This window comes from Gopherus flavomarginatus, chromosome 1 (genome assembly GCF_025201925.1).
Source record: "Gopherus flavomarginatus isolate rGopFla2 chromosome 1, rGopFla2.mat.asm, whole genome shotgun sequence".
NCBI classification, from domain to species: domain Eukaryota; kingdom Metazoa; phylum Chordata; order Testudines; family Testudinidae; genus Gopherus; species Gopherus flavomarginatus.
In genome coordinates this window covers 96,813,799-96,827,675 of record NC_066617.1, presented here as the reverse complement: position 1 = coordinate 96,827,675, position 13,877 = coordinate 96,813,799, and the positions used below count along the sequence as shown (strand labels likewise).

The 13,877-nt window shown below is 47.9% G+C and overlaps 1 protein-coding gene across 5 annotated transcripts; it reads right to left on the bottom strand.

Annotated features, from left to right (window-relative positions):
• Positions 1 to 726: 726 nt before the first annotated feature.
• On the bottom strand, positions 727 to 13,793 carry POLR3H (RNA polymerase III subunit H). 5 transcript variants are annotated; one of them, XM_050955108.1, is made up of 7 exons: positions 13,697 to 13,793; positions 9,837 to 9,968; positions 7,937 to 8,033; positions 5,632 to 5,718; positions 3,869 to 3,932; positions 3,002 to 3,209; positions 727 to 2,391 (listed from the first exon to the last, which is right to left on the bottom strand). In XM_050955108.1, exons 2-7 carry the CDS (start codon positions 9,945 to 9,947, stop codon positions 2,338 to 2,340), a joined length of 621 nt encoding a protein of 206 aa, XP_050811065.1. In that variant the 5' UTR covers positions 9,948 to 9,968; positions 13,697 to 13,793; the 3' UTR covers positions 727 to 2,337. The 5 variants fall into 5 exon arrangements, with proteins under 5 accessions (XP_050811065.1, XP_050811048.1, XP_050811087.1 ...); XM_050955091.1 differs by having other exon boundaries at positions 13,643 to 13,783; XM_050955130.1 differs by lacking the exon at positions 13,697 to 13,793 and adding an exon at positions 13,432 to 13,609.
• Positions 13,794 to 13,877: the final 84 nt, after the last annotated feature.

The following is a 13,877-nucleotide window of genomic DNA, read 5'->3' as shown; positions in this document are numbered from 1 at the left end:
CATCTGTCTGACTTCCTACACCAGCTATAGTCCACCAAAACGATGCCATAAATGGGGGAGGCTTGTGAGGAGAGCAGCTCTTTCCTGGGACCTAAAGTAGTACAGAACACTCACCCCCTTACTTGCATGCAAATCTTCACTCAGTGAGTGAAGAATCAATTAGTTAATAGGTCCAGAGATCACTTGTATTTAAGTAGATGAAAGGCTTTCAGAAAATGAGCATGAGTACCAAGCACTGTAGGAGATATGGTATGTTTCAGGGAATTAAGTTTTAGGTAGTCAGCACATACAAGCAGAACACTTGTTGGAAGCACAGTAAAGGTATACATGCAGTGCCAAGTGGAAGACTTGCTTTTTAGAATGCAGTCTGAAATTCACTTACTGGGAACAGAAGGGCCCCAACTGCAGCAAGGGTTAGGGGGAAGCAACTCAGCTGTGTAGTTCCAACTACCCTCTTAATTTATTGCTGCCTTTTGAAAGGAACAGTAAAACATAGTTGGGACTCTAGGAATTGCTAGGTGTATGCTAGCACATATTAGCTCACTTAAATTCCAAAATACTGAAAATTAGAGAACTTTTCCATTTCTCTGACACTGCACCAATGCAAGCTTCAATCTAGCCTCAACTCAGAGGGATATAATAGGTAAGACAGCACTGCCAGTGCTATGACTTGCTAGTCATTCATGGCCCTGTGTGCATAGAGGTCACAATGCAATAACTAGTGTATGAAACTGACATCACCAGTAGTTTTTATTGGTCAGACTTCAGCTGCTTGGAATCCAGTTTTCACAAAGCCAAAGTGCCTTAACATACAAAGATGAGTCTGTGTGATGAGCATCCTCTCCTTGAAGCCAATTCCTAAAACATGCTCAAATGTGCTCCAAGCTACCAAGTTCTGTAAAATACAATACCTTTCTTTCCCATTAGCAGCCCTGTTAGAGCAATGTTTGGTCAGTATTGCTATACTTCATTAGAGAAGCTGGTGACAGCACAGAAGGGACTTCATAAATTCAGATGGCTGTGCTAAGATGAATTCTAGACTTCCTTTGGATTAAATCTATGAACCAGTAAGAGCCAAGCTTAGACATAAGGAGCTGTAATTACATTGCAGGAATGGTTCCAGTGACTTAAGCTTTGCTTTCATGGTTTGAGATCAGCAGAACCACCATCCAATGGAATTTTAGCCCCCACAAAATGGCTGCTATTTAATCATGCAAAACACATTACAGTCCTGGCTCCCTGCCCTGCAGGCTCCCACTAACTTTTTGTTCCCTGCTTTCCTTTCATTGCTGTCAGCAAAAGTAATTGAATTTGGTTCCTGTGTTTAATGCTGCTCCTCAAAAGTAGAAACTAGAATGTATCTGCATCAAGATGGAGTAAGCATCCCAGGCTGCAGGAGCCTGGGTTTGTCTGTTCCTGATAGAGAGGAAGCTGGGTTGTGTATGGCCAGTAATATTTATTCATCTAATATTAAAACCAGCCTTCCTTCCCCTTAAGGGATTGGAAATACAGCTTTATTCAGCAAGACGGCCTCTCCTAAAATTGTGACCATTTCGGCCAAGCCACCCATAGAACTGAGCTTGTTTTGCATAAGACTACAGTCCATGCACTGTGTTACAGCATCTCACTTCAGCACCATAGCAGGTGGTTGTTTTCAGAGGACAGCAAAGGATTAGAAACCAAAAGCTAAATTGCTTCCCAGCAAGCTGTCACCCTTCCATCTTCATAGCAATTCATGTAACAGAACTCCAGCTCTCTTGTGCAGTGAAGTGAATCCTCCTCTATGGGCTGGACTCCCATCCTTTCATCACCAGGTTTTACAATGGCTGAAGAGCCAATGTATTCCCCTCATACTTTGGTTCTCTCTCATGCTCAGACAGCAGCACCTTCTTGTTTTGTGCCAAGGAGATATGAACACTTCCACTAAAGGAGAGACAGGCCTTTGCTTACACCTCATTATATTTCTCAAGTCAGGAGACTGGGTGTGGTAGGAAATTACCAGTTTCTTCTGGACAGACAGCACCACTATAACTCAAGATTGTTTTTTTTCCAAGACAGCAGACTTTCTTTGGCATTTGAACCCAATTTTGCTCTGCTTTCCAGGATGTCAAAGTCCCAGATGGGTTTGTGGCTGCTGGGCCCGCAAAACAGGGCAGCCCTTCCATGTCTGTAGTTTTACTTGGCAGTTATCAGCTTGACCTGGTGGGGAGCAGACAGGAACATGGAAGCCCTGCTTTCTTGTCCACTGCCTGGAGGGGAGCAGGGCCCCAGCTGGCTCTTGCAATCCCTGAAAGCATCCATCCTGTAGGGTCTGTGCAGAACAAGTTCTGACTGCTGCTAACTGTTTGTCCACCACGAGAGGAGACCCAGGCCAGGCTCACTGATAGATCCCTGTCCAGAGAGGAGGAAAAAGAATGAGAAGAATTTAAGAAGGTTCACAGGCAAGTAGATAAGAGTGAACATTTGATCCAACTTAGCGGTCAACTGGGGGGGGGGGTGTATTCAAAGGAGGGGGAATATCTGAGTATCTACTGGAATCCTCCTTTTCTCCCTGTCTCACAATGACCCTCAGAGGTCCAGCCTCCACCCACAAATACCCCACTCCATCACTGGGAAGGTGCAGTTTAAAGGAGCACCAGCACTAATTTATAGAGTCTTGCCTTTCTACTGTGCACAGGCCTTTAGATCAGAGTTCTTTGGGGGAAGAGATTGTTTGGCACAAGGCTATTGTGCAGCAATAGCTGCATTTCTATTCCACGTGCACCAGCCATCTTCACTTGCTGCCTTCAGTCCCCTCTTCAGAACTTCACCCCAATATTTATTACAATGACAGACACCAGATATATATTTAGTAAAGCTGATCTCAGTAACCTCATCCCCCACCTTTGTCGTCATTCTCTGTGTTATCTCTAATTTAGACAGTAAGCTACTTGGAGAAGAGGCAATGTCTCTTTAAAATGCCATGTACACCTATGGTGCTGTATGAATTATACATAGTTACCACCAGAGTGTAGGGTGCCTCCTTCTTCTGAATCTCTTCTGTGGCACCAGAGGTGGAGGCCTCTGTGGAGCTTGGACCTGTAGGAGATGTGTCAACAAAGTTCTCATCCACTATCCGGAAGCGGATCTCCTCCCCCGTGTCCATGTACAGGTCATGAGCCCCTTCTTCTGTCTCATATTCCCACACCCAGACCTGCTCTGCTTCATCGCTGGCCAGCTCAAGTCAAGGCAGTAAAACAAATCATGAGTATCCAGTGGTTTTCTCTCACTCAGACCATTCTCCCTGAGAGCCCTCAGAGCAGGAGGCTTGTGGTTTGAATCCCAGCATTCACCCTCTTCACCCATTTCTCAAACTGCAAAACACCTCTCCAAGCAGCTCTAATATCCAGGCCCTTTTATCTTAGCTTTACAGCAGCAAAAAGGATAATCAGTGCTCACGCTTCAAGGCATAAGACAGTCACCTGGGATGGAGTCAAAAAAAGAATTCTCCCACCATGTACCCAATTGGCCAAGTGCACCATGTAGGGCAGGGGAATTGGCCACTGATGGAGGCAAGTTACAAGACTGGAGAATGTCTATGCTATAGAAAAAAAAACCCCAGCTGTTTAGGTGACTTTGCCATTCATTTCTAACAGGTGGCAGAGTAACCCTAAAGACCCACTTAGTGTGACCCCAAAGGGGTTAGCTGTCTAACGCTGATAGCTGGCTGCATGGGACTCTGAACCAGGCATGATACTCCAGCTGCTGCATCTGAGCCTTTATAGTACAGTAGGGGGCATGCAAGGGTTAAAGTAACAATTAAGAACTGTAGCCACTTCCCTCTTTTATTTAAATATAAAAGTCAATGTGAGAGATGGTTAGAGGATACAACTTGGCTGGCTGCTGCAGGGACTCTGGAGGGATGACAATGTCATCGAAGAAACCAAGAGAAACTGCAAAGCAAAGAATCAAATTAGGAAGAAAAGGATCTTGCCATCAGTGATGGAGTACCTTAAAGTGGTATGATGTCAGCTTGACATCTGGTCTTTATTTTTAGTGTGAAGTACAGCAAATCAGTTGCTGTGCCTGCCTAAGTCCCCCTAGTAGATCTATAGCTCTATTGATAAGTGTTTCTCTCTCTCTGTCAGTTGCTGTGAGAAAGTCCCTCAAAACAAGAAAGGATAGTGACACCCTGACCATAAACTAATTACTGTCAAATCCACAAAGTAAACAATTTTTTCACTAACTTCAGATACAGGAAGGGGTGACAGATGCTGCACATAAACATAGAAGGCAAGAGAATTCTGACCAATGTGATAATATACCCTTTTTAACCAAATGACTCTCTGAAGCTATGCTAAAGGAATTCCAGATAAAGCAAACCTATGCCTCCATCTGCCCGGGAGCTTTAGCCACCTGCACAATCTAGTGGATCCAAGCTCTTCTGGGATGTGCACATACACGATTGAATAAAGGAGGTTTGTGGGTCTGGGCAAAACCCTCAAGCAAGAGGGCCCCCAGCCTGCCCCCAGGCTGAAACTAGCAATTTAACTAAGGGCTTGTCTACACTGGCAATTAACAGCGCTGCAACTTTCTCGCTAAGGGATGTGAAAAAACACCCCCTAAGCGCAGCAAGTTTAAGCACTGAAAAGCACCAGTATAGACAGTGCACCAGTGCTGGGAGCTATGCCCCTCATGGAGTTGGGTTTTTTTAGAGTGCAGGGAGAGCTCTCTCCCAGGGCTCTGCTGCGACCACACAAGCCACATTACATTGGCAACGCTAAAGCTCTGCTGCGGCAGCAATGTAGACTAGCCCCAAGATTGCTCCCACTCATTTCACTCTTGTTCCCTGTCAGGTTTTTGCTGGAATCCACATTTTTGCTGGAAATCCCTATTTTGCGCTGAAACCGCTGAGTTTCAGTGCAAAAATAAAACCACCCTAATGAGAGTTTTTTTGCTTTTAGCGCTGATGTGTCAGTGAAGATTCTAGATTGGTTTTATGGGTCTAATTGCCTTCTGGAGCTGTCCCACAATGCAGAGCGGGAGTGGTCGCCCTTTGAAACTCAGCGGTCCTGCCTGCAGGTATGTGCCCCTTCCCTTTAGCTCTGTTCTGATGGCCAGTGCTCTCACTGCTCTGGGACACAAAACAAATCATTTTTGTGGAATGCTCCTGCTGCCTCCCACAATGCAAACAGAGGCAGGCAGACAAAATGTGCAGTGCAGAGTCAGGGAGAGAGGTGGGGGCTCCCCCTCAACTGGTTGCTTCCGGCAGCTGTCACACACACATATCCACCCCTTTCACAATAATGATTTGCTTTGTGTCCTGGAGCAGTGCATAATGGGACAGCTACCACAGCGCACTCCTCTCATCTGCGATGAAAGTGTTGCATATGTAAACATCATCTGATGCCTGTGGAAAATAATGTGAACACAAACCAGCACTTTTCTTTTAGTGCTCTTCTGTCACCGACAAAACTGTCAGCGGAAAAGCTCTGCAAGTGTAGACATAGCCTTAGTTACTGCTGACCCAAGCCAAACTAGAAATAATGATTGGTTTGAGATATTCAACCTCAAATCTCACAGCACAGGGTACTGGACTCAACACAATGCCTGACAGCTATGGTCTCCCTAGTATTAGAAATTGCAATTTACCATGAACTCCATCCTGACTGCAGCCTTTAATCTCCCCGATCAGAATCTCATCCAGAAAGGGATGGAATACCACATACCGGAAATGCACTGGAAAGAAGCAAAGATACTAAGTCTCAGAAAGTCACATACTTAATTTCCTCTGGGTGACAGCCGTTTAAAAAATAAATAAATCTATCCCACACTCCCCGAATCTTGTATCTGATGTTTCTTTAGCAGTTTTCATCCCCATGCCAACAATATCAGCACACTCAAACTCTCACAATACTTTTAAGTTCTCAGGAATCATGTGGTGTGAATATAAGTGGTCTAAGTAATTACACAACTTTGTTACTGTAACAATCACTGGCCTATATTTTGCCACATTTGCTTGTTATTTTTTGTATTGGACTGTAAACTTCTTAGAGCAGAGACTATTTCTTTCTGCCTAATATGATGGGGTCCTGCTCCTCCTATTGGGCATTACTACAGTACAAATAAATAAATACCACCAAGCTCCTATCAGTAGATCTCAGAGAACTTCCCAAAGGTCAGTATCATTATCCCCACTTTACAGAAGGGGAAACTGAGGCACTGAGTGTGGAAGTGACTTGCCCAAGCAGGCCAGTGACAGAGCTGGGAATAGAACCTAAGTCTCCCGAGTCCCAGTCCAATGCCTAAGCCACTAGACCACACTGCCTAAATAATACACTTTGCCATTAAAAAGCAGCTGCCACTGAGGTGAACTGCAATACACCTCTACCTCGATAGAAGGCGGTCCTCAGGAGCCAAAAAATCTCACCGTGTTATAGGTGAAACCACATTATATCGGAATAGGGAGAGGAACCACTCCCCGCCCCAGCTCACCTCTGTCCAGGAAGGGATGGGAGAAGTTGCTCCAAAGTAATTACAACCAACAGAGAGAATTAAAGTTATCACAGAATTTTGGAAAGGCTGCCCCAGCAATCTCTCTATACCAATATTTATTACTATATATTAGATTGTGGGAGTACTGCAACTATGCTAGACACTCAACACAAAGAGACAGGTGCTTGTCCCAAAGACCTTATGAATTAAAAAACTAGAGGAAGGGATGGTGAAAGATATAATATACAAGCAAAGTGACCAGGGTGGGGATTACCTGCTGAGGCGGATTCTCTTTCTGCTTGTTAGGTCACCCCCCACAATAAAGCTCCTGAAATCCAAACCCCTGGCTGGTTATTCTGATGATTGGCAAAGCAGTACATAACCCAGCTTTGCTCTTCTGCAGGGCTGATACTAACCAAACCAAGTCGTTCTGCAGTGTAAGTTAAAGAAATAAGACTGTGGTGATAGGAACAAAGGTGGACACACATCTGGAAAGGCCAATTTTAGACAGTGTCACTTTTCTCATCACAAACGTTTTGATGTCTCAACCCCTTGTTACCGATTAGGAACCTGCCTGGCTATTGGGACGCCATGGGTGTCAGAGGGGCACTGCAGATGCTTTCTGTAATAGATGGTATTTACCTTAAGGAGTAGCTGATATGCAGGCAGCAGGATAGTGGTAGCGAGCGGTGCTCAGATGCATGATAAATTCTACCGCTTACAACACGCCCAAGAGTCATATACAATTTCTACTGCAGGGTACCCAATACTCAGTGACAGATACTGAAATAGTTTTCGCTGTCCAATGGAAGGGTGGAGATAAAGCCCACTCCATTGGCTATTCTGGAACACAGGTGAATTGGCTTAACTAGTCACAGGCAAAAAAGCCTTTGTTAATACAGAATTGAGGTTGCAGGTGCTCAACACTCTCCTGTGCACCTCTTGCCCTTCCAGTATGGGAGAGTTTAAGTTTTCAAATGCAAATATTGCAGAACAAGGCAGTGGGGTGCTAAGGCCCCCTTGCACAAATGTTAGCACTACAAGAAAAAATCCTCAAACATCAGAAAATGCAATTAAGGCCATACTTCCTACACAACATAACCTTCATTCCGCCCTCTTGGATCCCCACCATGAGGAGTCCCTCAGGCAAATCACAGGAGGAGGCAATGGGGTTGGAGGCCTCCCTACACATTTTTGTCCAACTAGCAGCAAGTAGTTCCCACAGCAATGGTGCTGCTCAGAGGGTATGAACAGGTGAGCCACTTTAAAGTTGCAGTGAGCACACAGAAAACAACAGCTTTTGACAGGGCAAGTGATGTCCTGTGATGCTCCTCTTGGGACCCCTTCCCGAGTAGAATTAAGGTTGTGAGGTTTGAACCATTCCTGCAGCCTTCCTAGTATGAAAATTAGAGACCTGGAAGAATCCTGAGAACCACACAGCTTAGGAAAAGCAGTAGCAGACCTTTAGTGTGCGATGCACCATCCCCAGGAAATATGTACGAGTCTTCCAGCTTTGTGATGTCATACAGACAGATGCAGAGGCCAACATTGTACACAACCTGTTCAGAGAAAAGCCAATGAGCAATAAATCCCTGGAACCTAAAGTTGTAAATCCCCTCAAATTTCTTCCCCACGCCAGTCTCAGACACAAGTTTTTAAGCAGCAAGCTCATGTAAATGGCCAACCAGATGGGCTGCCACAGGAGGAACTGGACAAGAGATCCATGTGCATCAGACCAGAGCACTGTAGAGGTGCAGGACTCAGCTCTTGCAGGGAAAAGACAGTGCACAGTCATCACCACTTTCTAGGGACCCCTCTGGCTTTCTCAGAGGTATCGGAGGGCATGTGTTGACCTACTCCAGAAACAGCTCTGCTGCAACCTGAGCCTTTTAGGAGGTTGCAAAAGACGGGAAAATGGGAGAAGTGAGCCCCATGAGTGGCTTAGATAACCACCCCCCCACTGGATGAGAAATGCAGCATTTCCAGAACTAGCTGTTCCAAAGGCCAGAAACTCCCCTTGCTGGGTCGTCATGCCCTGGAATCCCTTTCTGTAAGGGACATGCTTCACTCAGAAGTTTGTGAAGACAGTTAACGCAGGCGAAGAAAGCCTTCACCCCTCCCCCCCATATCAGGCTACACCCATCATTAACTCTAGACCCATCATTGATACTCAGATCAAAGGGAGCTTGCCTATATCATACAACATAGGTATTTTCAGAATACTGAAAATACTAAAGATGTCAGTACACCCTATGGGCTTGGGGCTGCCTCTCAAACCAAATTACAAATAGAAGAAACCGAGCAGGTCCCAACTTGCCCATTCATCCCTATCGGTGGAAGATAATTCCCTACAGTGTATTAAATGTCCCAACAATGGGGCTTCTGCCATTCCTTTAGGAGACTGCTCCTCAGCCTATCAGAAATCTTTTCTGATGTTCGGTTCTGCTTAGTTTTATCCTAAGTCAAGTACCCAACCCAGGGCTTTGGAGCGGAGCCTGGAGCTGGAGCATGGACCAGTAGGTTTTTGCCCAGAGCTGGAGTAGAGCCGGAGCGGAGCAATTAAATCTGATTGCTCCAAATCCCTGACCTGAACATTCCCTCTCTTTCTTGGTTGTTCAAACGCTTGCAGACATCATCCCATCTCAAGTCACTGGTGGCCAACCGAGATACGTTTAATAATCGCTCCACATAAATCACTCTTCATAGCCCCCGATCATTCTTGTTGCTCTTCTCTGAACTCCCTTCAGTTTATCAGTTACCTGTGTAGAACTGAAAGCTGCATTCTAATCATAGACCTAGCAGTTCTATATACGAGGGGCTGTGACCTCTCTGGTCTGTGGTATGATGCCTTTTTATATGCTGTACCAAATCTCATCCGCTTTTCGTTGCCAGCTCACACTTCAAGTGCTTAGCACACAGCAGTGAAATACTATCATCCCACGGTTTCTTTCAACATTACTGCTTTCAAGGTATTTCTCCCTCTAAGATGTGTAAGTTTGCATTTTTCCAGGCTGAGTCTCCTCTACTGCTACTTCCTACTCCTGCCAACTACTCTAAGTTCCCTTCATTATTTCTCTGCCTCACCTGGCATCCTTCTCAGTTAACGATTCCCTTGGAATATCATTACTGTGCTCTTTACCCTCCTTCTATATAATTTGAGATCACATTAAACACAAGAGCCATCACCTTCTCCAACTCTGTAATCTTGATCATTACCCTTTGTAGATGGTTCCTTAGGTAGTTTTCAGTCTTTGTAATGGTCTTCATATACAAACCATTCTGCATTTAATTTTTTGCTGCTTACACGGCCACCCACAGCTGCACAAAAGTCTGGTTCATGTGTTCAGTGCTCTAAGCTTTACCTTGTTAGCTAACTTCTTATTGAGCTCTTCTGCAATGGAGTCATTGAGTTTCATTTCAAACTGCCACGGAGGAATCCGTACCGTATCCATCATCTCCACTAGAACAAACATGGTGGCTAGTAGCAAGTGTCCCTGGAGAAAGAGAGCAGAGGCCAATAAGGCCTGGTCTACACTACAAAGTTTTGCCAGCATAGCTATGTCGGCTAGAAGTGGGGAGAGGAGGGAAAAAAAAATAAAATAAAAATCAAACATCCAGCTGATAGAGCTATGCCGGCAAATCCGTCAGAATGCACACAACTATACTGACAGAAGCATGCTTCTGTTGGCATACGTAATGTTGCTTGGGAAGGTGGTGTAGCCAGGGCTGGCTTTAGGAAGTGCGGGGCCCAATTCGAGCATTTTCGGCGAGGCCCTGGCAGGGATGACTTAAAAAAAAAAAGTGGAAAAAAAAAGCCTTTCATTTCTTTCATATATTATTTACTTTCCATAACTATATGAATAATAAAATTATATATTATATACATTGCATCATATATGCTGTTGATTGGCTATTAATGACCACCGTTTCACACGTGTGGGTCCCCACCACTCCCTGGGGGTGTGCACATGTGTTGGTCCCAGCTGCTCCCTGACCCCCCTCATTGAAGCAGATGTGCAGGGTTACTGCCCTGGAAACTGCAGGGCAGCAGTGGATATGGGGCTGGCTGGCTGGAGGCAGGGCAGGGGCTGACAGGAGGTAGGGTCTGGCTACAGGCAGGGCAAGGGGTGTGGGGCTGGTTGGAGACAGGGGGTGTGGGGTGGGCTGGCTTCAGGCAGGGCCACAGGGGGGTGCAGCAGGGCTGGAGACAGGAGTGTGGGACTAGCTGGCTTCAGGCAGTGGGGTGCAGCAGGGGTTGACTGGAGACAGGGCAGGGGGTGCGGGCTGGGCAGGGGGTGCAGGCAACAGTGTGTGTGGGGCTGGCTGGCTTTGAGCAGGGCTGCAGGGGTGTGTGGCAGGGGTTGGCTGGAAACAGGACAGGGTTTGGCAGGGGCTGGCTGTGGGCACGGGGTGCAGAGCTGGCTGCAGGCAGGGGGGGCCGGACTGGTGTGGGCAGGTCAGGGGGTGCAGCAGAGGCAGCTGGAACCCCAGCCCTTTAAGTAGCCCCCAAACCCCCTTCTACCCCGCCCTGGACCTTTTAAATAGCTGCGGGAGTGCTGGGGAATGCATGAGGGAGGCAGGGCTCCGGTGGCTATTTAAAGGACCGGGGTGGTAGAGGCAGCTGGAGCCCCGGGCCCTTTAAATAGCCCCCGGAGCCCTCACTGCCCCAGGGCTATTTAAAGGGTCCAGAGCTCCAGCTGGGGTCACGGGGCTTGCAGCGCTCTGGCCGGAGCTCCAGACGGGAGAGCGGGGCTTGCCGCACCCGCCGCCCCGGCTGGAGCCCCGGCCGGAGTGCGGCAAAGCCCCGCCGCCCCGGCCGGAGCCCCGGCCGGAGCGCGGCAAAGCCCCGCCGCCCCGGCTGGAGCTCTAGCTGGGAGAGCGGGACCGCGCCGCGCTCCCGCCGGCGCTTCGCTCAAAGGAGCAGGACCATGGAAGACCCTGGAGCAGAGCGCAGCTGGGGACCGGGGTAAGTATAAAAAAAAAAAAATTAAAAAGGTGCCTAAGGCGCGGGGCCCGATTCCCCGGAATCGGCCGAATCGGCCTAAAGCCAGCCATGGGTGTAGCTATGCCAGGAGAACTCTGTAGGCCAAGGCTCTGTTCTGCAGACAAACTCTAAAAGCAGAAGGACCCTTTCAGATCGGGGTGGGCCTAGGATCCTCCAACAGCTCGGCTGGGTGAGGTGTCTGGGAAATCGTTCAGTCCCTGCACTGTAGATACTTCATTCACATGGAATGTCTATAAAATCTGGCAGGCTCGGTAAAAAACTAAAGTGATTCAGCTACGGAGCAAACTGATCCTTTAGATTCACTTTGCCAGAGGTGCTGCCCAGTGAACCCCAAATGGTAACTTTCTATTTTTCCACTCAAGTCTCCAGCTCAGTCCTCTATAATCATGAGCTCTTTGGGACAAAGATCATCTCTTCTTTATGTACATGCACAGTGCCTACCATCTGGGCTTCTAAGTACTACCCAATATGACAGCTGAGAAAGGGATCATCATCATTGCTGAGGGCACATCCACAAGACAAGCCCAAGTGTTAGTGACGGTGTGTGTCCCCTGCTGGCTGTGAAAGGAAGGGCTCCTGAGAGAACATGACTGAAGGGAACTTTGGTTTTTAGCTCATCCAGAAGATTCTGCACCACTCCACTACCTGCCTAAAGGCCAGATTAGGCCACTGTAAAAGATGGCACCTGGCCATTGTCAGAGAAAAATGGTCTTCAATTGTGGGTTGCAGGAAGAAATGGCATTCATTCATGCAAACTTAGGAGCAACTCTTTGAATCCACACTGTCTAATCTCCCCCACACATACACTAAAAATATGATCCCCCACATATAGGAACAAAGGAAAATCATTTGCTTTTTTAAAAAAGCAGTTGGTAATAACTATTAAGCTGATGAGCACATTACAAATCCCTAAATTAGATACTGTAGTTAACATAAATTGATCCTTAATTACAATATGCCTGATGCTCATTTGCCCCTGTGTTAGGTAGTTAACAATTCTGGGCTTTTTTCCACATTTGTAGACATGCCAATCATTTGTAACACAGTACTTTGAGGCTAGTGCCAACCCACCTCTGCACCTCCCCTCACAAAGAGATACATTCCCTCCTACCATCATGAAAACTTAAATACAGCTCCAAACACAGGAAAGAGATGGGCTAACCTCTTAAAATGTCATTACTGAGCTAAGCAGTTAGGGTGATAGATTATTTTCTCTTGCTGCCATCTGAGGTCCCCTAAAGATTTTTCTTCTAGCATTTTACTTGCCAGAGGAGAGAAATAAGAGTTACATGTATTTTAAGATTTCCCTACTGCACCTGGATAAGTCAAACCTGACAACACAGGAAAGGGACTTGGACAAAAACTGAGTAGCATGGAAGTGGGACAGGACAGTCAGTGTGGACTAGTCACTCCAGGGGTAATCAACAGGCAGACTGTGGGACACAGCCAGACTACCAGTCACCTTTGAACAGACCTCCAAAATATTTTTACTTACTTATCATTATCGGGGATTTATTATTTTCACCTCTGTAACCTGTATCTTGACTATACCACGAAGAAGCAATGCGGACCTGGACAAAGAATAATTCTCTACCCCGAGTTACTCCTAGCGCAGCCCAGTGCGGGTTTTTAGATCGGACACACGAACTCTGGGCCAGCAAAGGGGGGCCGAGCTCTTCCCCTGGAGGGTGGTGGCTTCAATTCAACCTCGACTCACGTCTCACACAAGCAGGAACAACGTCCCCGCTGCAGTGCGGGGTAGCTGGGCAGGACTCGCTTGGGCGAGGCCCCTCGGCTGGGGAACCCGCCACCGCCGGGGGATCCGCGCAAACGGGCCCGCCGCTGTCCCGAGGCCTTTCCCCCTAAAGGAGCTGCCAGCAGCCTCCCCACGCGGGCCGGTCCCCGCGCGCTGCCCCAGCGCTCCCGTCCCCCCGCCCCGGCACTAGCCTCACCCTGGCGGGCCCGGAGAGCGGCGCAGTGTCCGCGCGGGACAGCAGGGCTCGCGCAGCGCCAGCAAGGCTCGCGCCCCCGCCCTCTTCTCCCTGCCCACGGGGCTAACGGGCCCGCGCGTGGCCCACCAGCGCGCGAACCATAGAGAGGGGAGTGGACGCTATGATGCCGCAATGCATGGCGGGACACAAAGACGGCTCCCGGAGGGCCAACCTGATTCCTCCACAGGGAGCTGCCCCGAGGCCCCTTTGAGCCCCCCGCACGCACGTGGCAACGGCAACACCTCCTGCAGCAGCAGACAGTCCCGCGCCGCGGCAGCCTCCTAGTTACCGGCCAGGCGACTTCCGGTGGGCAGGCCAATCGCCTTTAAGGGCGGGTCGGAGGGCTTGATTGACATCCGGAATCTGTATCAGGTGACCAGGGCTTCCCCAATCCCCGAGCGAGGAGC